The sequence below is a fragment of the Cavia porcellus genome, unplaced genomic scaffold (assembly GCF_034190915.1).
Source record: "Cavia porcellus strain 051 isolate PalLab524CR breed Dunkin Hartley unplaced genomic scaffold, mCavPor4.1 scaffold_17, whole genome shotgun sequence".
In the NCBI taxonomy this organism is placed as follows: Eukaryota; Metazoa; Chordata; class Mammalia; order Rodentia; family Caviidae; genus Cavia; species Cavia porcellus.
Window position 1 is genome coordinate 65,226,645 of NW_026947500.1, and position 27,871 is coordinate 65,254,515.

At 58.5% G+C, this 27,871-nt stretch overlaps 2 protein-coding genes across 4 annotated transcripts; one reads left to right on the forward strand and one right to left on the reverse strand.

The window, feature by feature from the left end:
* Positions 1-5,933: 5,933 nt before the first annotated feature.
* Pkn1 (protein kinase N1) lies at positions 5,934-25,802 on the forward strand. Of its 3 annotated transcripts, none has more exons than XM_063228515.1 (22): positions 5,934-6,099; positions 10,754-11,048; positions 13,175-13,326; positions 14,301-14,436; positions 15,914-16,059; positions 16,687-16,900; positions 17,646-17,837; positions 19,042-19,151; positions 19,222-19,365; positions 20,432-20,507; positions 20,676-20,817; positions 20,906-20,999; positions 22,546-22,625; positions 22,700-22,775; positions 22,861-22,952; positions 24,217-24,393; positions 24,492-24,554; positions 24,631-24,707; positions 24,830-24,972; positions 25,055-25,162; positions 25,247-25,327; positions 25,526-25,802. In XM_063228515.1, exons 1-22 carry the CDS (start codon positions 6,079-6,081, stop codon positions 25,727-25,729), a joined length of 2,823 nt encoding a protein of 940 aa, XP_063084585.1. In that variant the 5' UTR covers positions 5,934-6,078; the 3' UTR covers positions 25,730-25,802. The 3 variants fall into 3 exon arrangements, with proteins under 3 accessions (XP_063084585.1, XP_063084584.1, XP_004999906.1); XM_063228514.1 differs by lacking the exon at positions 5,934-6,099 and adding an exon at positions 6,703-6,767; XM_004999849.4 differs by lacking the exon at positions 5,934-6,099 and adding an exon at positions 9,302-9,491.
* On the reverse strand, positions 23,797-27,677 carry Ptger1 (prostaglandin E receptor 1). The gene is made up of 2 exons (XM_003461818.4): positions 26,727-27,677; positions 23,797-26,360 (listed from the first exon to the last, which is right to left on the reverse strand). Exons 1-2 carry the CDS (start codon positions 27,675-27,677, stop codon positions 26,094-26,096), a joined length of 1,218 nt encoding a protein of 405 aa, XP_003461866.3. The 3' UTR covers positions 23,797-26,093.
* Between the last annotated feature and the right edge of the window lie 194 nt (positions 27,678-27,871).

Below are 27,871 nucleotides of genomic sequence, written 5' to 3' on the forward strand. Positions count from 1 at the left end.
TCTTCAAAGTTTTTTGTTGCATTTTCCCATATTGCTGGGCATATCAATCATTTGTTCTTCTCACAGTGGAATACCACTGTGCCGTACTAAGACATGGCCAGTAAAGTTTCTCCAGTCACCGATTGATCAATTGGTTGTTTAGCATTTTTTTTTTAAAGTGGATCTAAATCGGGCATGGTGTCACACACCCCTAATCCCAGCGCTCCAAAGGCTGAGGCAGGAGGATCCATCATGAGTTGAAGGCCAGCCTACGCTACATAGTGAGTTCAAGACCAGCCTAAAATACAAAGCTAAACCCTTTCGAAGAAGAAGAAGAAAGAAGAAGAAGAAAGAGAAGGCGGAGGAGGAGGGGGAGAGGAGGGGGAGGAGGAGGAGGAGAAAAAGACACACACAAAAAAACAGGGTTTCGAGAAGTCACTCAATTACCCAAACTGGGCTTGAATTTATGACACTCCTGTCTCACCCTCCAGAGTGCTGTGATGCCAGGGGTGCCACCATGCCCAGGATATGTTTGCCCAGTCTGTTTTTATTTTTGCAGTGCTGGAGAGGGAAGCCAGGGCTCTATGCATACCAGGGAGGCCCTGCACCACCCAGCTACACTTTGAGCTTTTTTTCTGCTTTCAAGGCTGGGGATTCCTGCAGGCTGGCACCACTGTGCCCAGCCAGGCCCTTGTAAATAAAGCTTGCACAGAAATATTTTGGTGGACAGCAGTAATCGTTTCTCAGAGTAAACACCTAAGACGCAACCGGGACATGCGAGCCATCAATCAGGTGTCCTGCTTTAGTGACTTGAGATAGGGGCCAGCAGCCTCTGAAAGTTCCATATTCCTTATCCTGGGACCTGGTCTTGGCAGTCTTTTCTTAGTTGTGCACTGATTTGGGGATCTGGAGAGGACAGAGGTCAAATGTCAAGCAGGAGGACATTTGCTCGGCATTCCTGTCCCCCTCAGCCACAAATACCTTCCTTTAGTGTTTTGGTTCCAGTACTGGGAATCAAACTCAGAGATCCTCTGAGACCAGTGGGCCTCAGCCCCAGCCTCCCCCCCCCCCTTTTTTGAGACAGTCTTGCTGTGTAGTCCAGGCTGGCCTTGAATTCACTATGTAGGCAATCATCCTGCCTCAGCCTCTTGAGAGCTAAGATTACAAGCACCAACCAACACAATTGACTCCAAACCCTCTTTTTAAAATTATTCTTTAAAAAGAAACAAATAAAATTATTCTTTAAAATTTAAAACAGGACCAGGGTGTGGTGGCACACGCCTGTAATCCCAGCACTGGAGAGGCTGAGGCAGGAGGATCATTGTGAGTTTGAGACCACCTTTATTTACAAGGAGCTCAAGGCCAACCCGAACTACATAGCGAGACCCTATCCCAAAAAGATGAAACATTTTTTTTGTTTTAAAAGAGTGTTGTTAAGCTGCCCATGCTGTGGCCTCTAATTTGAGATCTTCCTGCCTCAGCCTCCCAGAGTGCTGGGATCCCGGGTGTGTACCGTGGCAGCCAGCTCCTCCAGTTTCCTAAAGTGGCTGTAGTGTATCCATTGTTTTTAGTACAAGTGGCCTTCGGTCCAGGGACCAGACAACAAACTCGGAGCTGAAGTTACCAGACATCTAACTTCAGCCAGACAACCGAAGGAAATCAGGTTATCAGGCCACAGAAGGAGGCCTGTGTCCTGTTCAGTAGATTCTGTTTGTGACATGGATGGCCGAACACTTCGCACCTCCTGGGTGCCCAGTGGGGCTAGGGAAAGGTGCAGGAAGCAGGCTGGGGATACAGTGCCCTGGTACGAGCCGCGCCCAGTCTGCCCAGGCTGTGTCCTCAGCACTGGATAAACACACCCAGTGGGGAGAAGTGGGGCAAAATAGGTCCTGGGCACATCGGAAAAAATGAGTTGCCAAAAATTAAATCTAGAGAAACAGTAACTGGGTACGGAAGTGCATGCTATAATTCCAGCACTCAGGAGGCTGAGGCAGAAGGATTGCCTTGAGTTCAAGACTAGCTTGAATTACAGAGCAAGATTCTCCAAGGGAAGAACAAAGAAAAACTGTACGTATGTATATATAGTATCAGGGGTCAAACTCACAATGTTACACTTGCCAGGCAGGTGCTTGTGCCACCGAGCTAAGTCCCTGGCCCGAAAAACAGTATTTCAGCTGGGCATGGCAACACATGCCTGTTATCCCAATACTCTGGGAGGCTGAGGCAGGAGGATCATAAGTCCCAGCCCAGCCTGGACAGCTTGAGGAGTGAGACCCCATCTCAAGGTAAAAAATAAAAGGGGGTGGGGCTGGGGATTTATCTCAGCGGCATAAGCGCCTGCCTTGCAAGCAGGCAGTCATGAGTTTGATCCCTGGTACTGATAAAAAAAAGAAAAAGACAAAAAAAAAAAAAAATAAAAGGGGCTGGGGATGCGGCTCCAGAGGAAGCCTCTGGGTTCAATCCCAGTTAGCAAAATTTTTTCAAAGACAAAAATAAATAAAATAGTATTTTAATGCAATATTTTTTTTCAGTGCCAGGGACGGAATCTGCGTGTGCTAGGTCACTGCTCATGTCTGAGCTGCACCTCAACCCCCCCCCCCTTCCTTATGCCACATTCCGAAGGAGAGATAGGCCAAGCCAGGCTTCTGGGCAGGCTGGAGCTATCAGGCCTTAGGGAGAGAGGAGAGCCCTGGTGGGGCGGGAGGGGAATGACCCTGGATCATAGGTCATCCCGTTGAGGGTTCAGGGGGCCAGGAGCGCACCGAGGACACCTCACAATCCATGCAGCCAGAGAGGGGCTTCCCTTTTCTGAGCACTGGATCCCAAATGTAAGAAAAAAACATTTTTTAAAATCTTCTATTATAGAAAAGATCAGATACACCCACCAGCCCAGATTAGCAGATGTGAACATCTGTCCTATTGGCTCGATTCGAGTCAAAGTGTTACAAGAGAGAAAAGACTTCAAACACACCCACTCAAGGAGCTGAGAACACGATGGTGACTTCGGCTGGAGAGGCAACCAGTGCTGCCTCGGGCAGTGGCAGAGGGTTACCCTTGAGGAAAAGGAGATCTCCAAACTCCTTGACCAAAAGGTCAGGAAGTGGCTGTGCTCTCTTCTCTTCTCTCTTTCCTGCTGGGGTTGGAACCTATGATCTTCACACTGAGCTCAATCCTCAGCCCTGTGTCAGACAGGCTGGTCTCAAACTTGTGATCCTCCTGCCTCAGCCTCCCAGAGTACAGGGTGAACCAGCCTGGGCCTCCCTGCCTGGTTTCATTCATAGATTTTGTCCAGGGGTGGGTCCTGGAACCAATGTCCTTCAATTGAGGAATGATATCACTGTGAGAAATGAAGAGGAGCGGGGGGGGGGGGGGGGGGGGATGCATGCCTGGAATCCCAGCACTCGGGAGGCTGAGGCAGGAGGATCGTTGTGAGTTTGACACCAGCCTGGGCTACAAAGTGAGCTAACGGCCAGCCTGAACTGCTGAGCAAGACCCTGTCTCAAAAAGACAAAGAAAAATCAATAATCATTGGTGCCAACAGTGAGGTAACACGATGGAAAGGTGCTCCTGACCAGGCTGCAGCTAGTGCAAAGGCCCTGAGGTTACAGGTGAGATGAGGGCAGTTAAAAAAGAGCAAAGCCCAGTGCTGTCCCGTTGGGGTAAGGAAAAGGGAGAGGACAGCAGGCTGGGAGGCTGAGGACACCTGAGAAGTGTTCATAAGACTGCTGAGAAGACAGAAGCGGGCTCTGCAGCAGACAAAACTGGGAGAGGCCTCAGCTTAAATTAGAGAGGCTCAGGCAGCTACAGGGTGTTCCCAAGCAGTTATCTTCTCTTCGGGGATTTTACAATCAGCCCTTTGTATCCCAGCGAGAGCCCAGAGTACAACTTTTATTTCCAGTGCTATCAGAGTCCCCAGTGGCCCTGGATAAAGGCTCGCAGCGTAAATGGGCACGGGAGTCTGGAGCCAGGCCCTGGCACAGTTCCCCTGCTGCTCCTGGGGAGGCAAGGACAGGATTCTGGCAGGCCTGGGCTCTCAGGCGACCTCTGTGCACTGTGGTTTTTCATCTGGAAATTGGGTGGGCTACATCGGTCTTGGTGAAGCATTCCTGTCATCTCCGCACTCGGGAGGCTGAGGCAGGAGGATCTCTGTAAGTTCAAGGCCAGCTTGGACTCCACAATGAGACCCTGTCTCAATGAACAAAAAGAGTAGGGTGGATGGTTAGAGGGAGATGATCCTGTTGGCCAGGGGAAGGGTCCCAGACATCCTGCCTTGATGATCAGGGTGAGGGGCTTTTCAGATTTTGTTTGTCTGTCTGTTTAGTTTTGGTTTTTGAGACAGGATCTTGCTACATAGACAAGCTAGCCCTGGTCTTGCAGTGAGCCTCCTGCTTCAGCCTCCTGAGTAGTGGGATGACTGGCACTCACCCCAGCCCCAGCGAGGAACTGGGCTTTTTTCTGAGTGAGGCGGGAACGCTAAGGGTTCTAGGTAGGGAGAAGGGTGCTGCATGACTTAGTGTCGTCCCAGTCCGTCGTCCCCCCTGTGCCCCCCCCCCTCCCCCCGTCGTGGGGAAAACAGGCCGCAGCCAGGCAGAAAGCGCCTGTGCTGTTCCGGTAAGTGCGGTGTGCCGGCCTGGGGGCTGCTGAGAGGTGAAGGCCCAGTGGATCAGGTCGCAAGCTTTGTCCTGCCCCGCTTCTTTTCACTGTTAAACCCCTCCAAGGAGACACAAAAGAGAAAAGATGCTAGCTTGGTCCCTAGGCCCCCAGAAACCACCGGAGACAGCGGCTGCCGGGGAGGCCCCAGGGGCCCTGGCTTGGTTCTGGGGGTTCTGAAGGAGTGAGGGGCCCTGCACCACCCACAAACCAAGCTGCGTGCTCCAGGGACTCCGGACTCTCTAGAAATTCTGCAGAATCCTGCACTTTGCTTAGCATCTTAATCTGCATGGATAGAGCGCCAACCATATGCAGCAGCCAGGAAAAAAAAAGGGGGGGGGCTGGGCCCCATATCACTGGGGGAGCACACAGAAACCTCGGGAGCCACAGGGATCCAAGAATAGATTGGAGGCCGCTCTTGTTTTGGAGACAGAGACTCATTATGTACTCCAGGCTGGCCTCCAACTCACCAGGTGGCCAGGGTGGCCTCAAGGCCACCCTGCCTCAGCCTCCCGAGCGCTGGGGTTACAGGCACGCACGCAAGCCCACCTCAGGCCCATTTCTGTCCTAGTAATAACAATCACACTCACTTGATGGCCGCTAGCATTTATGAAGACTGTGTTTTCAGCACTCGACATGCCCAGTCTCATTTTACCAGCACCGGAGAGGCGGGTAATCCCTTCCCACTGATGCGGACCGGGCCTCTGATAGTGTGTGGCCAGGCACGGGGAAGACTTTAAAATCCCAGCACTTGGGAGGCTGAGACAGGAAGATTGCTGCGAGTTCAAGACCAGCTTAGGGTACAAAGTGAGCTCAAGGCCAGCCTGAAATGCACAGAGAGACCCTGTCTCAAAAAGACCAAATTAAAGAAAAAGAAAAAACCAACAAAATTCCAAAGCGCGTCAACCGGGGGCACCCATTGTACGTACATTGCGCCTTGCAGGGGATGAATTCTTGCTTTTCTTTGTTGTCATTTTCGCTTTGTTTTGATTTCTGAGCCAGGGTCTCACCATGCATCCTCCTGCCTCAGCCTCTCCAGCGCTGCGACGCGGGGTGCACGCCACCACGCCCGGCTGCGCCGGCTTTCCGAGGGGCCCCGCAGCCCACGGGCCCCTGCACCCCGACGCCCGCCAGCTCGGCCTCCCCGGGTAACCGCAGGGCAGGACCGTGCAGCCCCGGGGGCCGCCGGGAGCCCCACCCCGCCCCGGCCCCGCCCCCTCCCCGAGCGCCGACCTCGCGCTCACGTGATCGCCGGCGGCCGCGGGTCGGGAGGGCGCGGCGCGGACGCGGCCAGGCCGGGCGGGACGGGGCGGAGCGAGCCGAGGCCGGAGCCGCCGCGGGCAGCGTCGCGTCGCGGGGGGACCCGGGTGCGGGGGTCGCGGCTGCCCCGCCCCGCCCGTCCCCGTCCCCGTCCGCGCACGCGCGATCGCCCCTTCCCCGCGCGCGGCCATGGCCAGCGACGCCGTGCAGGTAGGCGCGCACCTGCGTCCCCAGCCACGGCACGGCGACGCTTTGGGGCCCGGGCGGGGGAGGGGCGGGGAGGGCGCGCGGCCCTGAGCGGGGGCGCGCGGGAGCCCGGGGGGCGCGGCCGCTGTGCGCCCCGGGACCGCGCGCCCCCTCCCGCGGGCCCTCGGGGCAGGCACCTGTTGGCGGAAGCGCCCGAGTCACCGACTCCTCCTCTCGGGCTTCGCTCCGGAGCTGGGGACCCCGCACGCGTCCTCGCCGCTGCCCAGCTGCCCGGTGGCACCTGCCTGCAGGTGCGGGTGCCCGGCCTCGGGGTCCCGCCCGGGGCGGCCCGGGTCTCCTCCGCGTCTCTACCTGTGGCTCGCGCCCGGGCCACTCGGGGTTGGGGTGGGGGCGTCGTCTTCTCCCTCGGCGCCTCCCAGGCCGGTTGAAGCGCCCACCCCGCTGGGTTCCCCATCCAGACCCCAAATGTGCGTGAGGGGCTGGTGCCCCTCGGCCGGCGCCTCTCCGTCCAGCCTGTGGTCCCGTGGTTGCTGTGTAACCGTGTTCTCGTCTCCTTCCACACCCGCCCCGTCCCCTCTTGTGTCCCTGTCACCGTCCCTGTCCCAGTCCCGCTGATGGCCTGCCAGCCTTGCGGAGGAGCTGGGCGTATCTGGTGTTGCCGATCACACAAGGTCAGAGAGCGTGGAGCCGGGATGGACTCAGAGTCCCTGCCTGCACCCCCAGCTGGGGACAAGCTGTGTGGGACACTCCCCCCCCACCCTGCCGCGCCTGCATGTGCTTGGCGTGACACACGCCCGCCCCCATGGAGGCTGCGACCCCCTGGATGAGGCCGGATCCGTGCCCCACCCCCTTCCCATCTCCTGCCCGCTCTCTCCCCAGTTCCCCGTGGTTGCTCGGGCCTGCCTCCCTGTCCCTCTCTCCCAGTGTGTCTGTGTCCTGCCAACGGATGTCCTGTCCCTACCCCGGAAAAGCCCAAAGCAGTGATAGCTCCGGACCAGGGCGCCTAGGTCACCGGCCACCGGTCCAAGAGGGTCTCCTGTAGGTGGACACCCGGGCCTGGTGCCCCCTGGCCCACCTCCCCTGCTGGGAGATGGAGGTGGCAGGGGTTCTCTGTACCAGGCCTGAGTCCTGAGTTTGCCCTGTTGGCCCTCGGGTGACCCCTTGGCCCTGAAGTGAGTCAGTCACCCGAGGGAGGAGGACCCGGGAGGCCCAGCCTCCCTCCCTGCTTTCCATGTTCCGAGCCTGCTCTGCTTTGGAGCTGGGGTTGAGGGAGGTCACCCCTCCTCCTGGGCCTTCCCTCTTCGAGCTGGCCTCGCCCCTGGCTGAGTCCCTGCTCTGGCTGTTGGGGACAGGGTGGGGTTGGCAGTGGAGTGGCAGGCGGGACCTGCATGGGCCAGAGTGGGATGCAGTGAGCCTGGGTTTCAGCTCCAGTGAGGCCATGTCCCTGCCGAGGGCCCCTGCCAGACACCGAAGCTCTCTGAGACGGGAGGGGAAGCTGCTGTGACATCTTTCAGGGTCCCCAGCCCCCAGCAGCCTTCAGATGACCCACACGTGGGGCCAGACTTCTCCCTGTGGCCAGGGCCACAGCAGGCTCTGTAGGGAGCTCTAACACCACCCCTGGGCCCCATGTCACAGGCACCAGCTCTGCACCCCCAGACCCAGCCACTTGCCCTCGGGATGGGGCAAAAATCCCCAGCCTCGGAGAAGGACTGCTGTCACTTTTCTGAGGCTTCATGTGTAAAATAGGAAGAGGAGAGGGTGGTGGAGTCACAGAAAGCCCACTTGGGGGTGCCCTGAGGGGACATGGCCCTGGGGCCCACTCTGGGAACAGCCAGGTAGGAACAGAAGTGTTTTCGCAAGCTGTGCTGGGATTCTCAGCATGCCCTTTGGAGATGGAACCCAAGGGCATCACACTGGGAGCTACCTCCCTGACTTTAAAAAATAATTTTAGAAACAGGGTCTCCCTCTGCACTGCTCAGGGTAGGCTTGAATTTGTGTTTGTCCTGCCTCAGCCTCCTACAATGGCACCTCCTGGGATTAGTCTAGTGCCCTACCATGCGTGGCTCGAGGGCCCTTGTCTTACTTTTTTACTTTTTTGGAGACAGGGTCTCACTCTGCAGTTCAGGCTAGGCTTGAGCTCACTTCGTAGCCCATGCTGCCCTGGAACTCAACAGTGATGACCTTCCTGCCTCAGCCTCCCAAGTGCTGGGATGACAGAGGAGCACCACCACTCTCTGCAGAGCACACTTGTTTTAAGCAGTGGCCCCACCTGCCATGGGCTGTGGGACCCTTGGGGTGAGCTGTGTCACTGCTGTGGGCCTCAGTTTCCTTTTTCTCCCCTCCCTTTTCTTGTGGTGCTGGCGTCTGACTTGGGGCCTTGTGTGTGGCTAGGAAGTGCCTGACCCCGTCTCTGCGGTGGACATGGGTTGACAATCACACCCGTGCGCTGGGGGAGTTTTTCAGCACCTGCTGCTTTTCCTTCCACCGCGCTGGGCTGGACCCCAGGCCCGGTGCAGGCTGGGCGCGTGCGCAGCCCCACTGGGTGCGCCGCACCCCCCCCCCACACGCTATTCACAGTGCCCATGTGTTTGCAGGCGGCTTGCGGGCAGCTTGGGGGCCATCCTGGTCCCCAGCCACAGTACTGTCGCCTGACAGTGTTTGCTCCAGAGGCTGCCACTGGGCTGGCCCAGCCCCGGGCCTGCGGTTGCACAGTGGCCGTCTGGACAGGAGGAAGCAGGAAGTCGCAGGGCCGCTGGCAGGAAGGGGGCCCGGCCTCTGCAGCACTGGCTGTTCTGACCTGGAGGGGAAGTGGGGCTAGGGGCAGGGGGAGGGCGCTGGAGACCCGCACAGGAGCAGCGGGGCGGGGGGCTCGCGGAACGTGGGCTCCCGGTGGGTGGAGGGCGTGAGCATGCACACGTGCGTGGGCAGGCGGCCGAGTCCGCCCGAGCAGGTGGGTGCGCATGGCACAGGCTCCCGAGTGACCCACAGGCGTGATCTCATGCGAGCGTGTGCTCTGGGGACTCACAAGTGTGAGTGTGCCCCGTGTGAGCCCATAACACGAAGGCCCCCCGCAGCCCACGCACCCCCGTGTGGAGCTCGCTTGCTGTTCATGCCACGGGCCTGTACTCCTTGCCATAGTGTCAGGAAGGGGACCCCGGCGATGGCCCTGGGTTGCCCCGGAGAGGGAAGGGGGCAACCTGGACGGGACGAGAGGGCAGGTCCCCTTGCTGCCCCTGGGCTGGCCACCAAGCGCGCGGGGAGTGCTGGGAGCTGGCAGGAAAGAGGAAGTGGCGGTGCGGACGCCCTGGCAAGGCTGAGGTCCAGGAAGAGGGCGGGGCCTTCTACGGGGACCCAGGATGGCAGTGGCTGAGCCCCCTTCGGAGCAGGAGCTGGAGGTGGGGACTGGGTCACTCTGGGGTGGACCAAAGGGGACCCCCATGGCCCAGAGAGACCCTGGCCTGTGTCCTCCTGGGTTTAACGCTAAGGGGAGGAGATGAGGCACTGGCGCTGGAGTTGCCTGGGTGGCGGGTGAAAATATCCGGGTCCTTAGGGCTTCCAGGCTGGGGAAAAAGAGGAAGGAAACGGCTTGTTTTCTGGGGTCCCAAGTCTTTTAAAACGTAACAGGGAAGCCGGGCATGGTGGCGCATGCCTATCATCCCAACACTCAGGAGGCTGACGCAGGAGGGTCACTTTGAGTTCCAGGCCAGCCTGGGCTGCAAAATGGATCTAAGGCCAGGCTGACCTGCATAGCAAAACCCTGTCTCAAAAAAAACAAAAAATAACACAAGGTAACAGGAAATATGGGGTCTGATGTTGGGACCTCCTACTTTGGGGGTGCACCGGCGAAGGAAGTACCTGACTCTCTGAGCCTTCTACTTTGGGGATACAGCAGAGCAGATGAAACCTGTCCCTGCCACCTGCTAGTTGAGGGTTACACCAAAAAGAAGGAAGGGGCCTTTCCCTTAAGCCCTCAGAGATCTGCTGAGTGTGGTGCCCCACGCCTGTTATCCCAGCCCTCAGGGGACTGAGGTGGGAGGATTGCCATGAGTTTGAGATCAGCCTGTCTCCTGCTCTCCTCCCTTCAAAAACGACTGGGGATTTAGCTCAGTGCAAAGGCCATGGAATCAATCGTCAGTGCCAGAAAAACAATACCTACTTTGGTGGTATGGCAGAGGGGCCCACTAGTTTAGTGGGCAGCAGGAATTGTCCCCTAGGTCCTCCAGTGCAGGGGGCAGAGGGAGCAATGGGTTCTGACCCCCAGAGTCCCACTGCAGATGGGAGGGGGACAGGGCTGGATCTGTGGGGTCCCCGACTCTTAGTCGTAGTCTGCCTTTTTTTGGTCTTTTTGAGATGGGGTCTCACCAATGCAGTTCAGATGGGCCTTGAGCTCACTTTGTAGCCCAGGCTGGTCTTGAACTTGCAGCAATCCTTCTGCCACAGCCTCCCGAGGGCTGGGATGACAGGGATGAGCCAGGAGTCTGCCTTTTGATGTCTCAGTCTGGGAGTCAGGGAGCAGGCCCGTTTCGCCTCTCCGTTTTTTTGGAGGGACTGAAAGGGGATAACCTGGTCCTGGTAAAGGGTGAGCCCCGGCCAGCTCTGTTGCCCTGGTAGGGTCCAGTGATCCTGACTGGCCTGTCGACCATGTCCTGTCCCACAGAGCGAGCCCTGGTCCCTGCTGGAGCACCTGGGCCTGGCGGGTGCGGACCTAGCTGCGCCCGGGGTGCAGCAGCAGCTGGAACTGGAGCGTGAGCGGCTGCGGCGCGAGATCCGAAAGGAGCTGAAGCTGAAGGAGGGCGCGGAGAACCTGAGGCGCGCGGCCACCGACCTGGGCCGTGCCCGGGGCCCTGTGGAGCTGCTGCTGCGCGGTTCCGCCCGCCGCCTGGACCTGCTACACCGCCAGCTGCAGGAGCTGCACGCGCACGTGGTGCTGCCTGAGCCCACAGCCGACCGGGGTGAGTGCGGGGGGGCACCCCGGGGACATACAGCCACTAACCGGTGACCGCAGGAGCGTGTGACACGGGAACAATGTCCAGCACACCGCACCCCTGGGCTTGTGCCTGCTCACCCCAGACCCGCCTTCTCCGACACCCGGATGACATCACCTGCGGAATGCGCGGTCACACGGATGTCCAGACAGACCCACCAGGTCACGCGCGCTCCCGTAGCCTGTTCCTACGCGGCATCCAGCCGTACACATGCACGCGCACGCACTTATGCACTCCCGCCGTAGCCTGTTCCCACGTGGCGCCCAACCACACACTCGCGCCTGCCTTAGCCCTGTTCCTACGTGATGTCCAGTCACGCATGCGGACGCACTCATGAACTCATGCTGTAGCCTGTTCTTTTTTTTTTTTTTAATTTTTTTTTTTTTGTCTTTTTCCTTTTTATCGGTATCAGGGGTCGAACTCACACTGCCTGCCTGCAAGGCAGGTGCTCATGCTGCTGAGCCAAATCCCCAGCCCTGTAGCCTGTTCTTACGCGGCGTCCAGCCACGCACTCTCGCATGTGCACTCATCTACACGTATACGCATAGGCACATGCAACCTGACAAAGGCCGGAAGTGCAGACACCACCACGCTGGCACCTGGGGACGGACACCCGGTCCTGTTTCTGTCCCAGACCCCCGAGTACTGCCACGCTCAACACCCCAGGATTCACAAAGACGCTTTACCCCAAAAATTTGTTTTTATAGTACTGGGGATTGAACCAGGACCCTTGCACTAGACTATGTACTCTGCCCTTTCTAAAACGTTTTGTGCTGGCTGGGTATGATGGTGCTCACCTTTAAACCCAGCACTCGGAGGCTGAGGCAGGGAGATCACTTAGAGTTCGAGGCTGGCATGGGGTATATAGTGAATTCAGGGCCAGCTTGAACAAGACAGCCACACAGGGTGGCACTGAGTCCCTACGTTACCCAGGGTGGGTTGATTCTTATTGTGTTGCTGGGTTTTGTTTGTTTTTGGTACTAAGGATCGAACTCACGACCTTGGGCTGGCCAAGCATGTGTTTGTGCCCCTGAGCTAAGTCCCCAGCCCGGTTGCAGTGTTTTTAGACAAGGTCTCACTCTATCATCCGGGCCGGCCTTAAACTCACCATTGGCCCACAGTGAGCCCGAACTCATGATCCTGCTCCTGAGCTTTGGAATTGCAGGTGTGAACCACCGTGCTTCAGTATTTTTAAAACATTTAAAATTGTTTATTAGTACATGTCTTCAGACATAATCATTACATTTATCGTGGGAGTTCCTACATGAACAGAACACATCTTAGTTCTTTTATGCCCCTTTGGGATTTTTTTGTTTTTGTTTTTGTTTTGGAACCAGGACCTTGTGCTATATCTCCCCCTTCAGTTATTTTTTGACTTTTTTTAATTGTGAAGCAAAAAAAAAAAAAAAACCCTGCAACATCTCCTTTTTTTTTTTCGTCTTTTTGAGCAAGTTTCACTATGCAGTTTCAGGCTGGACTTGAATTCACTTTGTAGCCCAACTCGTGCCCAACTTTGTAGCTCAAACTCGTAGCAATCCTCCTGCCTTAGCCTCCCAAGTGCTGGGATTACAGGTGTGTGCCACTGCGTCCAGCCTAAAGTCTACTATTTTAAGTGTGGAGTTCAATTAAATGTTTTTCTAATGTTTTGATTTTTGAGACAGGGTCTCACTATCTAGTTCAGGCTGGTCCTAAACTGACGGTGTTGCCCAGATCGGGCTCCTGGGAATCTCCCTGTCTCAGCCTCCCAAGTGCTGGCTTTGCAGGCTTGAGTCACCACGCCCAGCTTAGAACATTTTCATCTTGTAAGCAAAGACTCTGGCACTCATACCTACGCCTCGGTGACACCCAGAGGCTCAGCTACTGTCACGTGACTGCCAGGAGAACAAGCCCATCACAAGGGTGTACACAAAGCACCCAGGGCCCACGGCGAACTCCTGCCCCCAGGGTCCATCCTCACCTGCTGCACCCACGACCCCTCCAAGGAGGGCCACGTCTTGACCCAGTGGCAGATGGATCCCCAAAGCGGGGACCAAGCTACCCCAACACACCAGGATGATAGCGGTGGTGACCCCTGCACCTCTCGTCCCCTCCAGATGCACCCCAGTCCTCAGGGGCTGGCAGCTCTGCCTGCTCGGCCACCAACCTGAGCCGCGTGGCCGGCCTGGAGAAGCAGCTGGCCATTGAGCTGAAGGTGAAGCAGGGCGCAGAGAATATGATTCAGACCTACAGCAATGGCAGCACCAAGGTGGGTCTGCGGGCGCATGCACACACACTCCTGTGCACACCCCGTCTTAGCTGCTCCTCTGTACTTCTTGTCTGTTTTCTGTTGCCGTAACTGAAGACCACAGCCTGGGTAACTTAAAGAAGTCAGCAGGAGGGGCGCGGCTGGGGTGAGGGCGTGGCTAGCACTGCTGCTCTCTGGGTTCCATCTCAAGCACCACAGATAAAACAAAAAACTACCTAGCTCCCAGTTTTTTTTGTCTTTTCGAGACAGAGTTTCACTGTGCTTTTCAGGCAGCCCTGGAACTCACTTTGTGGCTGAGGCTGGCTTTGAACTCGCAGTGATCCTCCTGCCTCAGCCTTCAGAGAACTGAGATGACAGATGTGCTCTCCATGCCAGGAACACTCCTACCTCCAGGGCACTGTGGTGGTGACGTGGGCTGGGCCTCGGTGACTTCCTGATGGCAGAAATGTCAGGAGAGCCTGGCTGGAGCTGCAGGGGAGCTCCATGAGAGAGAGCCGAAGGTGGGCTCCTGCTGGCTCCACAGCAGCCCACACTCAGGAGACCAAATCCAACACACACTCAGAAGGAAAATCGCCCTGGGGCCGGAGATGTGGCTCAGGGGTAGAGCACAGGCTTAACTTAGCACGAGTGGCTCCCGTGGCAGCAGCAGTATCGAGGGACTAACTTGGTGCCATGGAATGGAAGACGTGAATGCCCCTCTCTCTCTTCTGCAGGACTCAGCCATCCCACTGAGCTGCACCCTAGCCTGAGACTCTTTTGGTGTTCGTTTTTTCACTTTTAACTTGGTGTCACTAGAGGCTCAGGCTGGTGTCACACTCAGGCTTCTTCTGCTTCAGCCTCCTGGAGTGGGCAGCTTCCTGTCTCTCTGTCCAGAGACCTGTCCCACCCTCACTCAGGCCTGTGGGGTGCGCACAGAGGGGGCAGGGGTCGGACCTGAGCTGCCTGCCCTCCTCTCATGATCATCTCTGCCACAGGACCGGAAGCTGCTGCTGACCGCCCAGCAGATGCTGCAGGACAGCAAGACCAAGATAGACATCATCCGCATGCAGCTGCGCCGGGCCCTGCAGGCTGGACAGCTGGAGAGCCAGGTGGCGCCAGATGAGGCCCCAGGTGAGCCCCGTGCCTCCCAGTGCCCAGCTGCTGGCTTGCAAAGCATCGTTTTGTCGGTAGAGCTGACCCTACGACTGGGGGACTCAGTTTCCCGTTTTGTCCCAGCAAGGTTTTGGCTAGGTCCGACAGGAGCACACTGCCACCCGCAGGCCAGACCCGGGTTTTTTTTTTTTTGATACAGAGCCTCGAATTCCCGCGGATGGCTGCTTCAGCGCCCCCGCTGGCGGCTGGAGAAATTTCCCCTCTGGCTTTTTAATGGAAAGAAACTGTGTAGCTCATGGGGCGGATGGCCTGTCTCGACCCACGGCCGGTGGGTGATCTGCGGGTATCTCCTGGTGTGCGTGTGTGCGGGGGAGCACCGGGGTCGCTTTCCACACTTACAGACCTTTTTTCCGCAGTATTTCTTCCACACAATATGGACTAACCACTATTTATACAGCTTTCGCGCTGCATCAGTGTTAAAAGTCACCTGCGGATGAGATAGAGATAAAGTCTATCAAATGCCTTTATTGAGATGCAGGCCTGTGATCCGAGCACTCTGGGAGGCTGAGACAAGAGGATTACAAATTCCAGCCCAACACATGCAATTGAACAATTTAAGGAGATTCTGTATCAAAATAAAAATAAAAAACCCGGAGTAGTGGCGCGTGCTTGTCATCTTAGCACTCCGGAGGCTGAGGCAGGAGGATCATTGCAAGTTCAAGACCAGCCTGGGCTGCACAGTGAGCTCAAGGCCAGCCTGAACTGCAGAGAGAGACCCTGTCTCAAAAAGACAAATAAATTTTTTAAAAAAATTTTTAAAAAGAGAGGCTAGGCCAGGGATTTAGCTCAATGGCATAAGCGCCTGCCTGGCAAGCACAAGGTTGTGAGTTCAATGCCTGGTACCACAAAAGAAAAAAACTTTTTTTTAAAAAAAGGGAGGCTGGGGAAGTAGCTGAGTGTGAAGGCCCTGGGTTTAATCCCAGGTCCTTCGAGATGAGTAAACAAAAAATAAAAAAATGCTGGGAAGAAACTCATCGGGAAGGCATGGTTCGGCTTCCAGGATTACAATACATAAACACAGGCAAACAATAGGAGTTTCTTTCCTCCAGTCCTGGGGGCTGGGAGTCTGAGGTCCCAGTGGTTCCGGTAAAGCTCTGTTCCTGCCGCTGCCCAACTCTTTATTCTTGGGTCCCGACACCCGGAAGGGGCGAGGGAGGAAGACAGCATATGGAAATGCTTCATGCTGTTATTTGGTTTTTGTTTTATGTGGTGCTGGTCTGTCTGTCTGTTTTTCTTTCTTCCTTTTTTTTTGTTGAGACAGGGTCTCACAGTGTAGTCTAGGTTGGCCTTAAGTCACTGTGATCCTCCTGCCTTAGCCTCCCCAGTTCTGGGATGACAGGGACGCATCCCCCACACACACCCAGAGTGGAGTGTCTGCCGCAGGGCCGTGTGTCTGGGATCAGGCTGGGGTCACTGCCAAGCATCTTGCCCACAGGGGGTCCAGACCTGGGAGCAGTAGAGCTGCGCATCGAGGAGCTGCGACATCACTTCCGAGTAGAGCACGCGGTGGCCGAGGGCGCCAAAAACGTGCTGCGCCTGCTCAGTGCGGCCAAGGCCCCAGACCGGAAGGCGGTCAGCGAGGTGAGGGGTGGGGCTCTCGGTGAGGCGGGGCTTCTTCCAGGATGTATTTATGGTAGGGGCGGTACCTAAAGGAGGCGGGGCTTCGATAGGATTGTACCTTGGTGAGGGGCGGGCCTCGGCAAGAGGCGGGCTACTGGAGGGCGGGGCTCAGTGAAGGACTGGGTCGTGTAGGGGGCGTGGCCCAGGCCAGGAATGAGACTCAGTGAGGGCCTAGCCGCTGAATAGAGCTCAGGGAGGGCGGGGCCTCAGTGAGGCGGGTGCAGCCTCCACCAAGTATGGGCTTTACTGAAAGGGCAGAGTCTCAGTCTGTCTTGCTGTTTGGGGGAAGACTACCGAGGCCGTCATTGAGAGGTGGGGCCTCAGTGAGGGCGGGGCTTTGGGGCTGGCCCTCAGATCGGGCAGAGCATCCGTAAGGGGTGGGCCTTAATGAGGGCGGGGCTTTAGAGGAATGGGTGGGGTGGAGCCTCAGTGAGGGCGGGGCTTTAGGGACTGGACCTCAGGCAAGGGGCGGGGCCTCAGGAAGGGCTGGGCATCGGCGTAAAGTGGAGCCCTGGCCAGGGGCGAGTCTGCCTAGAGGGGAGTAGGGTGACCCGTAAGCCCCTTCACCATGCGACCTTACCGCCATAGGCCCAGGAGAAGCTGACCGAGTCCAACCAGAAGCTGGGGCTGCTGCGTGAAGCGCTGGAGCGCAGGCTGGGGGAGCTGCCTGCCGACCACCCAAAGGGGCGGCTGTTGCGAGAGGAGCTGGCCGCAGTCTCCTCGGCCGCCTTCAGTGCGCTACTGAGTGGCCCCTTCCCCGCCTCACACTACAGCACGCTGTGCAAGCCCGCGCCCCTCACAGGTGGGCCCCCCACAGGTCCCCGCTGCCCAGCTGGACCCAGTCTTGCCCTGGACCCCCAGCCCAACCCAACCCAGCCCAAATTCTGCCTTACTTCTCTTTGCCTGGACCCGGCTTTTCTTTCTTTCTTTTTTTTCGTTCTTTGAAACAGAGTTTTTGGCTGGACTTGAACTCACTGTGTAACCCAGACTGGCCTCAAACTCCTCGATCCTCCTGCCTCCTGTCTCAGCCTCCCAAGTGGGATCCCAGGCATACACAACAGTGCCCAGATCTCAGCCGCTGCCCTGAATCACTCCTGTGCCCCTAAACCCACAGACGGCACCTCCCACATCCCGTGTCCCCATTCTCCCAGCCAAGCCCTAACTAAACTCCTTGCCTTAGACCCCTCTGCCACACTTGGCTACCTTTTTATTTTATTTTAGTTTTTTTAGTGCTGGGAATTAAACCTAGGGCCTTCAACTGAGCCCTGTCCCATCCCTTTTTGGTTATTTATTTTGAGGGTTTTGCTAAGTCAATTAGTTGTCCAGGGTGGGCTGGAATTTGAGACCCTTCTGCCTCAGCCTCTCCAAGTGCTGGGATGACAGGTGTGTGCCACCAGGCCTGGTTCTGGGGTTCTGGCTGTCCGTTATCCAGTCCCCTGAGATGGTCATGGTTTCTGGGATGCACCCTAATTCCCCTCAGCCCCTTCTACCCCCTCAGCCTGAGACCTTGATGGGCCCCATTCCTCACGAGTCTGCTTTTCCTCCAGGGACCCTGGAGGTGCGTGTGGTGGGCTGCAGGGACCTTCCAGAGAACATCCCCTGGAATCCTGCACCTTCGGGGACCCCTGGGGCCCCTGACAGCCGCACCCCCTTCCTGAGCCGCCCCGGACGGGGCCTTTACAGCCGAAGTGGAAGCCTCAGTGGCCGAAGTAGCCTCAAAGCAGAAGCAGAGAACGCAGGTAAGTGGGAGCTGTGAGTCCGTGGGTGAGGGCAGGTGGGAGAGCTGGGTGCCCCACTTTTGTGACACTTTTTTTTTCCTGAGACGGGGTTTTGCTATGCAGTTCAGGCTGGCCTTGAACTCATTTTGTGGTCCAGACTTGCCTCAAACTCACAATGATTCTCCTGCCTCAGCCTCCAGCCTCAGTTTATAATCCTGCTGGGATAATAAGCGCACACTACTATGCTTGGTTTGTTTTTATCTTTCTTTCTGGCACCCAAAATCAAACTCATAACCTCACACTTGCCAGGCAGGTGCCGTGCCGCTGAGCTAAATCCCTGGTCCTGTAACACCTCTAAAAACCATTAAGATGATTGTTAGTGAAGCATCAGGGAAGGCCCGAGCATGGTGGCCCACACCAGTCATCCTTGCACTGAGGCTGAGGCAGGAGGATGGTTGTGAGTTCAAGACCACCCTGGAGGTAGGCTGGGGATATAGCTCAGCAGCACAGTGCCTGCCTGGCAAGCGCGAGGTTGTGAGTTTAATCCCAAATACCCCAAAAATAAAAATAAATAAGAAAACCACCACCCTGAACTACTTAGCTAGACCCTGACCTAGAAAATCAGAATAAATAAACAAGCCAGAAAAGTGATGGTTATCAAAACAGCAGTAGCAACAAGAAACAGGACATCACAGGTGTTGGAGAAGATGTGGAGAAATCAGAACCTTGGCTGTCGGGCATGTCTAGTGAGCGCCAAGGAAACCAGCGTGCAGTTCCTCGGAAGCGTGAAGTGTGGGACAGAGGCTCAGCGCATTTACCTGGTGGTGCAGGGCCCTGGGTTCCAGCCCCAGTCCTGCCAAGAATTAAAGAACTGAAAAAAACAACTGACCCAACGTGATTTTGCAATTTTTATTTTTTTCAGTACTTTGATTTGAACCAGGGCCGTCACACTGAGCCACATCCCCAGCCCTTTCTAGTTTTTCCTTTTATGACAGTCTGGCAGAGTTGCCCGGGCTGGGCTGGACCTTTTGATCCTCCTGCCTCAGCCTCCTGAGTGCTGGGATGACAGGCATGCGCCCCCGTAACTGGCTTAGCTCCCATAATTTGGTTTTTGGTTTTTGGTACTGGGGATCAAACTCACGACCTTGCACTTACAAGCAAGTTTAGCCCTCTGGGCTAAACCCCCAAACCCCCACGGTTTTTGTTTGACTGCCCCAACCTGCAGGTGAGGTCAGCACTGTGCTGAAGCTGGACAACACAGTGGTGGGGCAGACGTCCTGGAAGCCGTGTGGGCCCAGCGCGTGGGATCAGAGCTTCACCTTAGAGCTGGAGCGGGTAAGGGACCATGGGGAGGGTGGTGCGGGGCTCCAGGCCGGTGCCGGCAACCCCGCCCGTGTCTCCCTAGGCCCGGGAGCTGGAGCTGGCCGTGTTCTGGCGGGACCAGCGGGGCCTCTGTGCCCTCAAGTTCCTGAAGCTGGAGGATTTCCTGGACAACGAGCGCCACGAGGTGCAGCTGGACCTGGAGCCGCAGGGCTCCCTGCTGGCCGAGGTAGGGCCCGTGCCACCGCGGTTCCGAGCTTAGCTGGAAGCACGCTCACAGGGTCACGCCACAGCCAGGTGACCTCGGAGCTAGGGCTTGGAGAGAGGGACAGTGCTGAAGTTTCAACCCGGGGCACTCGGTTCTCTGCATCCTCCTGTCCTGATGCTATGCCTGGCCTTATTTAAAAAAATAAAATAAAAAAAAGCTGGGGTCGGGGCTGGGGACTTAGCTTAGTGGCAAAGCGCCTGCCTGGCAGGCGCAAGGTCCTGAGTTCGCTCCCCAGTACCAAACAATAAAATAAAATAAAAAGAGCTGGGCAGGGGGCACAAGCCTGTCATCTTAGCACTGTGGGAGGCTGAAGCAGGAGGATTGCTAGGAGGTCAAAGCCAGCCTGGGCTAGACAGCAAGCCCTTATCTCAAACAAATGAACCAATGAAAAAGGAAAAGGAAAAGAAAAATTCGGACAGGCCAGACATTCAAACAAAATATGGCAACGTGTGGCCTCCGCCCCCAGAGCGCTGTGGAGAGAGCTTCCTCCCACAGTGGGTTTCCACCCTGTGCCTTGGCAGTTGGGCTCCGGAGTTGTTGGACATCAAACCCCCTGCCTGTGTTGACAATCAGAGATGTTCCCCCAACAACTGTCCCTAGCCAGGAACCCTGGACTCAGTGCCCCCCTTTCTAGCTCAGCCACTGCGGCACGGGGTGGTTTCAGTGGGCGTCAGGCACGTGGACATCTCTGTCTCTTCCCTTTTCTTTCTTGTCCTCCCTCTCTTGGTTTTTGGTTTGGTTTGGTTTTGAGGCAGGGTCTCACTATGTAGTGCATACAGGCCTCACACTTGCATACGTATCCCAGCCCAGATTGGCCCTGAACTCACTGGGGAGCCACCTGCCTCAGCCTCCCGAGTGCTGGGATTATATGGTCACAACACTGTGCCCAGCTGCACTAGGCAGCTCTCCCTCCTGCACCAGGTAGACTCAGCCAGGATGAGCCCAGGTCTGCGTGTGCCTCTGCTCACCAGGGCTCTGCCAGAGGTCCCAAAGGAACAGAGACTTCACCTTTGTCGCCTTCTCCCAGGTCACCTTCCGCAACCCTGTCATCGAGAGGATCCCCCGGCTGCGGCGGCAGAAGAAAATTTTCTCCAAGCAGCAAGGTGTTGGGGGGGGCACGGGGGCGCAGTGGACTGGCAGAGACGGGCAGGGGGCGTTGCGGAGGCGTGGCCTGACGTGTGGTGGGGAGCGGCCAGACTGGCATGGTGGGCAGGGAGCATTGGGGTGGAAGGGGAGCCTGACTGGCGCGGGTGACGCGTCCCCGCCCCCAGGGAAGGCTTTCCAGCGTGCCCGGCAGATGAACATCGACGTGGCCACGTGGGTGCGGCTGCTGCGCAGGCTGATCCCCAACGCCACAGCCACCAGCACCTTCAGCCCTGGGTCCTCGCCAGGACCTGAGGCCCGGCCGGTGGGGTAAGGCGGGAACCCTGCCGCGCGGACCACCGGTTCGGCTGAGGCTCCGGGGTCTCCGTCTCTCACCCAGCCCCACCCTCTGCCGCAGGGAGGTGTCCCTGGAGAAGCTGACCCTGGGGCCTGACCCCGACAGTTCCCCACCCAAGAGCCCGCCTGGGCTGCTGTCCAGCTCCTCCAGCCCGGTGAGCACGTGTCTCCTGTCACCTCCCAAACATGAGTGACATTACCAGTGGGAGCCTCCCTGGGGATACACAGCTCCAGGTCCCAGTTTCCTATCCTGGTTAAGTATGAGCTTAGGATCGAGGATGCAGCTTAGCGGTGTAAGCGCCTGCCTGGCAAGTGCAGGGTCCTGAGTTTGATTCCTGCTACCAACAAGAACAATTTAAAAAACACAACTAGAACAAAAACGTCTGAACTCAGAGGCTTGACTGCCACCCTGGGTTCCACCTCCAGCACTGCAAAAAAAAAATAATGAATTTGGAGCCAGGGGTAATAGCTCATCCCTATAATCCCAGCACTCAGGGAGGCTGAGGCAGGAAAAGCTCAAATTTGAGCCCAGCTCGGAGAAGATCTTGTCTCAAAATGTTAAAAAAAAAAAAAAAAAAGACTGGGGATCTAGCTTGGTGCAATAGTCCTGGAGTCAACTTCAGTACCAGAAAAAGCAAAAAGCAGAACAAACAAAAAAAACAACTTGGAAGGGCTGTACCCTTCTCTGCTTGGCTTGGGTTCTTTTTGAAGTCTATGTGGTCAGGTGTAGGGCCACATACCCATAATCCTAGAGCTCAGAAGCCCGAGGCAGGAGGATCACTGTCTGAGTCCAGCCTGGGGTACATAGTGGGTGCAAGGCCAGTTTGAACTAGCTAGCCAGATGCTACAACAAAAAATCCCAGGCCTGTAGCGGTGTAAGCGCCTGGGATCCCCAGTCTTTTTTTTTTTTTAACATTTTGAGACAAGATCTTCTCTGAGCTTTTCCTGCCTCAGCCTCCCTGAGTGCTGGGATTATAGGGATGAGCTATTACCCCTGGCTCCAAATTCATTATTTTTTTTTGCAGTGCTGGAGCTGGAACCCAGGGTGGCAGGGTGGAACTAGCTAGCCAGATGCTACAACAAAAAATCCCGGAGCACTGCAGGAGGCTGAAGCAGGAGAATCACAAGTTCGAGTACTTCCGGATACATTTAGCAAAAGCTTGTCCTAGGAAAAGAGCTGGGGATGTCAGTAAAGAGCCCTGGGTTCCAGTTCTAGTGCCCCATGAACATGCGCTAACATATACAATGGCACAGAAAATATTTGGGAGTTAAAGTATGTTTGGGAGGAAAAGCAGAAGTGGATTTTTGTTTCTTTTCTTTTTGAGGCAGGGTCTCATGATGTAGTCAGGCTGACCTCTTGGATCTCCTGGCTCAGCCTCCTGAGTGCTGGGTTTGTGTGTGTGCCAGCACACCTTCCTAAAGACAGGGGCTGTTAGGAGGGACACTGGATCTGTTTGATCCAGTGGTCAGGTTTACCTTTACCCAGCAAAGGTAAACCTCGAAGAGAGGCTTAAGGGGGGATCACTCAGATGTGGGGGTGGGGCCATCTTGGGAGAGAGTGCAGCTGTGGAAGGCCCTGGGGTAGAAATCCGCCTGGATGTGGTCAAGGGGACAAAGGGAGGGAGGACAGAGGTCCCTGGCCAGGCTGGCAGGGTTGTGGGTGTCCTGTTGCTGACGTCTGCCTCTGATCTCTCTCTGCAGGGTTCCCCCAGCCAGACAGTGGCCACTATTCCACACTTACCTTCGGAGACCCAGGAGAGCCCAGGCCCCGGCCTGTGCAGGTGATGCCCTGCGTGGCTCCGCCCCCACCCGGCCCGGCCCTGCCCACCCCGCCTGACTCCTCCTCTCCCCACAGCTCCCTGAAGAAGTCGCCTCTGACGCTCGAGGACTTCAAGTTCCTAGCAGTGCTGGGCCGGGGTCACTTCGGGAAGGTGAGGCCGGCGGAGTCAAGGGCTGTGAGTCGGGGGGCCTGGGGCCGTCTGACCCTGGAGATCATCTCCCCCCTGCTCCGTCCAGGTGCTGCTCTCTGAATTCCGGGCCAGCGGGGAGCTCTTTGCTATCAAGGCTTTGAAGAAAGGGGACATCGTGGCCCGAGACGAAGTGGAAAGGTGAGACTGTGCTGTGTCCCCGCTTCTGGGACGTTCCCTTGTGCCCTCGAGTTTGGGACCTTCACCGTTACCCGGCTGTGAACTCCCTGCTGATCACTCCGTGCTGTGCTTGTTGCTCTCTGTGGATTGCACAGAGAGACCAAGCAATGTCCCCAACATCACACGGCTGGGCGGTGGCCTCAGCCCAGGACTGGAACCTGTGCTCTCAGGCTCTGAGATCTGTGCTCCTGATGGCACCACTGCTCTGTGCCTGCTTTGGTGCCAGGGCCCTGAGTTCCAATCCCCCCTCTGCCAGATATGTAGGAGATCTGGGGGAAGCCACAACTTTGACGAGAACTTGGGCCCATCACAGGGTTGGCACTGCTGCCTGGCAGGGTGGCACACACCTGTAATCTCAGCTATTTGGGGGGCCAGAGCAGGGGGTCACAGGTTCAAGGTCAGCCTGGACAACTCAGTGAGAGCATATTTAGCTGGGTGTGGTGGCAGCACAGGCCTGTCATCCCAGCACTCGGGAGGTTGAGGCAGGATGATTGCTGTGAGTTCCAGACCAACCTGGGCTAAAAAGTGAGCTCAAGGCCAGCCTGGATTGCACAATGAGACCTCTCCAAAAGACAAAAGAAAGTAAACAGTCTGGGGGGCTGGGGATTTAGCTCAGCGGCATAAGCGCCTGCCTTGCAAGCAGGCAGTCGTGAGTTCGATCCTCGGTACCAATAAAAAAGAAAAAAAAAAATTAAAAAAAAAAAAGAAAGTAAACAGTCTGAGCTGTGCTGTATTCCTATATCGGCACTGGGATTTTCCCACAGTTCCCAGCGGTCTCTGTCATAATCAGGAACCCAGGAAAGCCTTAAACAAATGAGGGAATTTATTGATCTGGATCAGTAAAGAATCCCAGGGGCTCCGCTTCAGGCACGGCTGTATCCGGGTGTTTCCCGCACTGCGTGGTGGAGCTGCTACCGGACCCATCCTGTGGGAGTCTTGGCGGCAGCCGCCTTCACTGGGCTCCCTCTGCCTGAACCAGTCCTGGGCAGAGCGATGTGGCTCCGCGGGCCTGGGTCCGGGTCCTCCGACCTGCAGTTCCCCCATGTGCAGCAGGGGGCGCTGTTGGGTCATGGGCGGATTCCGGGTGCTCCGTCCGCACACCGGGCCTAGACCAAGCCTCAGAAGTCCTGCTGCAGCCCAGCTGCACGCAAGTCGAGGCCTCCGAGAGCCTGGGGTTTGGGGGTGTAGAACTCAGCCGGGCCTCTGTCCCCCGCACCTGCCCTAGCCTGATGTGCGAGAAGCGAATCCTGGCGGCTGTGACCCGCGCGGGGCACCCCTTCCTTGTGAACTTGTTCGGCTGCTTCCAGACGCCCGAACACGTGTGCTTCGTCATGGAGTACTCGGCCGGCGGGGACCTGATGCTGCACATCCACAGCGACGTGTTCTCTGAGCCCCGAGCCGTGTGAGCCCCGGTCCTCCGACCTCCCCCTAGACCCGCCTGCCTCAGCCTCCTGGAGCCCTGGGGCCGCAGCCCTGACCCCTGCCCGCTTCTCTCTGCAGCTTCTACTCAGCCTGCGTGGTGCTGGGCCTGCAATTCCTCCACGAGCACAAGATCGTCTACAGGTGCGTGCTGCCCCGGTGGGGGGCTCCAGCCTGGGGCTGCCCGCCCCTCCCCCACTCACGCCCCGCCCCTCCCCAGGGACCTAAAGCTGGACAATCTGCTGCTGGACACCGAGGGCTACGTGAAGATTGCGGACTTCGGCCTCTGCAAGGAGGGTGAGGGCTGGGTCTGGCGACCCGATGGCCTGGGGTGGGCTGGGTAAGGGGAAGCGGGGAGCGCCCGGGGTCCCCACAGCCCCAGCCCCATGAGTTCCCACGGTCCCGCCCGCCGCCTGCAGGCATGGGGTACGGCGATCGGACCAGCACGTTCTGCGGGACCCCCGAGTTCCTGGCCCCCGAGGTGCTGACCGACACGTCCTACACGCGTGCCGTGGACTGGTGGGGGCTGGGCGTGCTGCTCTACGAGATGCTCGTGGGTGAGGTGAGTGTCCCCGACTCCCGGGGAGGAAGGGGCGCCGGCCCTTGGGGCCTGCGCTCACCACATTGCGTCCCGCTGTCCGCAGTCCCCGTTCCCTGGGGACGACGAGGAGGAGGTGTTCGACAGTATCGTCAATGACGAGGTGCGGTACCCCCGCTTCCTGTCCGCTGAGGCTATCGGCGTCATGCGCAGGGTGAGCACTGGGTGAGGGCTGGGCGGGGAAGAGGGGCACGCTGGGCCCGAGACCACAGCTGACCCGGTTCCACCTCGCCCCCAGCTGCTGCGCAGGAACCCGGAGCGGAGGCTGGGCTCCAGCGAGCGCGACGCGGAGGACGTGAAGAAGCAGCCGTTCTTCAGGGTGAGGCCCCTTGACCTTCTCCACCAGGGCCCAGGGCCCCTCAAGACATGGCGCGGCCCCGGGAGCCCCGCTTTGCTCCCCCCACTCCTGTACCCACTTCCTCTGGGTTGCGCAGCCCTGACCTCAGCATCCCCCTGTGCCCAGCCCAGACCCTCCTGCCTCAGCCTCCTCTTCACCCGCCTCTTCTCCCCTCTGCAGACCCTGGGCTGGGACGCGCTCCTGGCCCGCCGCCTGCCGCCCCCCTTCGTTCCCCAGCTCTCGGGGCGCACGGACGTCAGCAACTTCGACGAGGAGTTCACGGGGGAGGCGCCCACGCTGAGCCTGCCCCGGGATGCGCGGCCCCTGTCTGCCGCCGAGCAGGCTTTTTTCCGGGACTTCGACTTCGTGCCCGGGGGCTGCTAGCACCCGCCCTGCCCTCCCTTCAGGAGTTCTTAGTTTTTAAAAAAGGCCTTTGGGGTTTGCCCCGACCCCCGCACCCTCCGTCCCTTCTCGTGCTTTGAGTGGCCTGCGGCGAGAGGGGGTCAGGGTTGCCCTGGGCTTTGGGGTCTTGAGCGCCCCCCAGAGCACGATGCGGGAGGTGCAGGCGCCGCACGTTTGGGCAGCTCGGGGCCACTGTGAGCCGAGTGGAGGCTCAGGGGTCTCCAACGCCCTCTAGAGCATCGTGCATGACTCCCGGATGGGTCGGGGCGCCTCTGTGCACCCACACTGGAGCCGCAGCCCAGAGGAGATGGACCAGGTGGCTTGATGGCACGGGGTGCGTCAGCGGTCAGCACTGGCCGAGACCACTGTGCCGAGAGCTGCGTAGAGAGCTGGCTTCCCACGCTCCCTTGGCCGGGCCCAGCTCTGTGTCACGGCCCCGGCCTTGGGCCCTGGCGGGGAGCAGGCGCAACAGCTGGCGCAGCACAGCCTGGCGCAGCAGGATGTACACCCATGGGTCCAGGATCTGGTTCCAGGAGGCCAGACGCACAGCCAGGAAGAGTGGGCGCTGCAGGGCGCTGGGGCTCCAGCCCCCGACGGCCAGCACCACCAGCACCTGTGGGGACAGCAGTGTTGGGGGGCTGCACGGGGCGGACAAGGGGCCCAGGGATGAGCTCCTGAGAGGGGTGAGAGAAAGGTTTGAGCAGGCGAGGCTGCTGCAAGAAAGGAAGGACCCGCGCAGGGCACCTCTTGTGGTGGCGCACGCCTGTCATCCCAGCAATGGGGTGGCTGAGGCAGGAGGGTCATTGCAAACTCCAAAGCAGCCTGGGCTGCAAAGTGAGTTCAAGGCCAGCCTGAACCGCATAGCGAGACAAAAACAAAAGTGCAGAGCGCGCGGGGAAGGGTTGCGTGGATGGGCGGAGCTGTGCGCTGGGGAGACCAGGGGAGGGGGGGGTTGGACCCGAGGGCAGGCCGTGCTCACCAGCAGGGGGCTCCAGCAGATGCATGACACCACCATGATGCCCACGAGCTGCCCCACCATCTCCACGTCGTGCGCGCGACTCCTGCGCGCTGAGCCGCCGCCCCGGGAGCTGCGCAGGGTGGCAGAGGCGGAGCCCGAGGCGATGGACGAGGCGGAAGAGGCGGAGGTGGAGCGGGGTGCCCAGCGCCGGAAGCCTTCGGGGCCCGGGACCTCGGGAAGCCGTCGGGAGCGGTAGCGGCGCCAGCGCGCGCGCAGCAGTGCCAAGCCGCTGAGCGAGTTGCACACTAGCGCGGCGAGGAGCGCGGCCAGGCCGAGGCCGGCGAAGAGGCCTGCGAGCAGCGCCTGGCGCCAGCCCCCGGGCGGGCCGAGGCCGATGAAGCACCAGGTGCCCGGGTACTGCCGCTCATAGCGCCCCACGCGCGCCAGCGGCAGCAGCGCCACGGACAGGGCCACCGCGGCCAGCGCACCCAGCGCCATGCGCGCCCGGGCCACCGACACGCGCGCTGCGTGCAGCAGCGGGCGCGTGAGGCCCACACAGCGCTCCACCGCCATCCCGCAGCCCAGCAGCAGCGGGCACAGCCCGAAGAAGACCATGCAGCCGCCCAGGAAGTGGCAGGTCCCGCCAGCTGGCGCGCGCCCCGCAGCGTACAGGCGCAGCACCAGCGCGCCCGGGATCACGTGGCCGGCCAGGTCCGTGGCCAGCAGGCTGGCGAGGAACAGCAGGAAGGTGGCCGCCGAGCGGCGGCGCCGCAGCCGGCCCGCGGCCTGGGCCAGCAGCGCCAGGGCCAGCACGTTGGACACGGCGCCCAGCGTCATGGAGAAGATGGGTAGCGCCGGGGAGCCGCTGGGAGCCCCCGATGGCACCGCTGCCGATACGTTGGGGACCCCGGGCGCCCCACAGGCGCTCACCTCGCCCGGCAGGCTCGAGTTGGGAGGCCCGCAGGGGCTCATGTCAGGGGCCGGGAGGGCTGCAGGAGAGAGGGAGGCTAGGTGAGGCCATTCCCGGGTCACCAGGCCAGCAGACCCCGCTGTCCTTGTGACTCAGAAGGCTGGGACGCTGTCCCTGCCCACACTGGCTGCAGGCTGCCCAGAACTTCAGCTGCCCCAGCCCAGCCTCCGACACCTCTGCCCTCACTCCGGCTGCA

Coding starts and splice junctions, on each gene's coding strand:
- Pkn1 (XM_063228514.1), top strand. CDS start 6,711: ATGGCCTGCCAGCCTTGCGGAGGAGCTGGGCGTATCTGGTGTTGCCGA. Junction 16,060..16,686: donor ACCGGAAGGCGGTCAGCGAG/GTGAGGGGTGGG, acceptor TTACCGCCATAG/GCCCAGGAGAAGCTGACCGA. Junction 24,973..25,054: donor ACGAGATGCTCGTGGGTGAG/GTGAGTGTCCCC, acceptor CGCTGTCCGCAG/TCCCCGTTCCCTGGGGACGA.
- Ptger1 (XM_003461818.4), bottom strand. CDS start 27,677: ATGAGCCCCTGCGGGCCTCCCAACTCGAGCCTGCCGGGCGAGGTGAGC. Junction 26,361..26,726: donor TCTGCTGGAGCCCCCTGCTG/GTGAGCACGGCC, acceptor CTGTCCCCACAG/GTGCTGGTGGTGCTGGCCGT.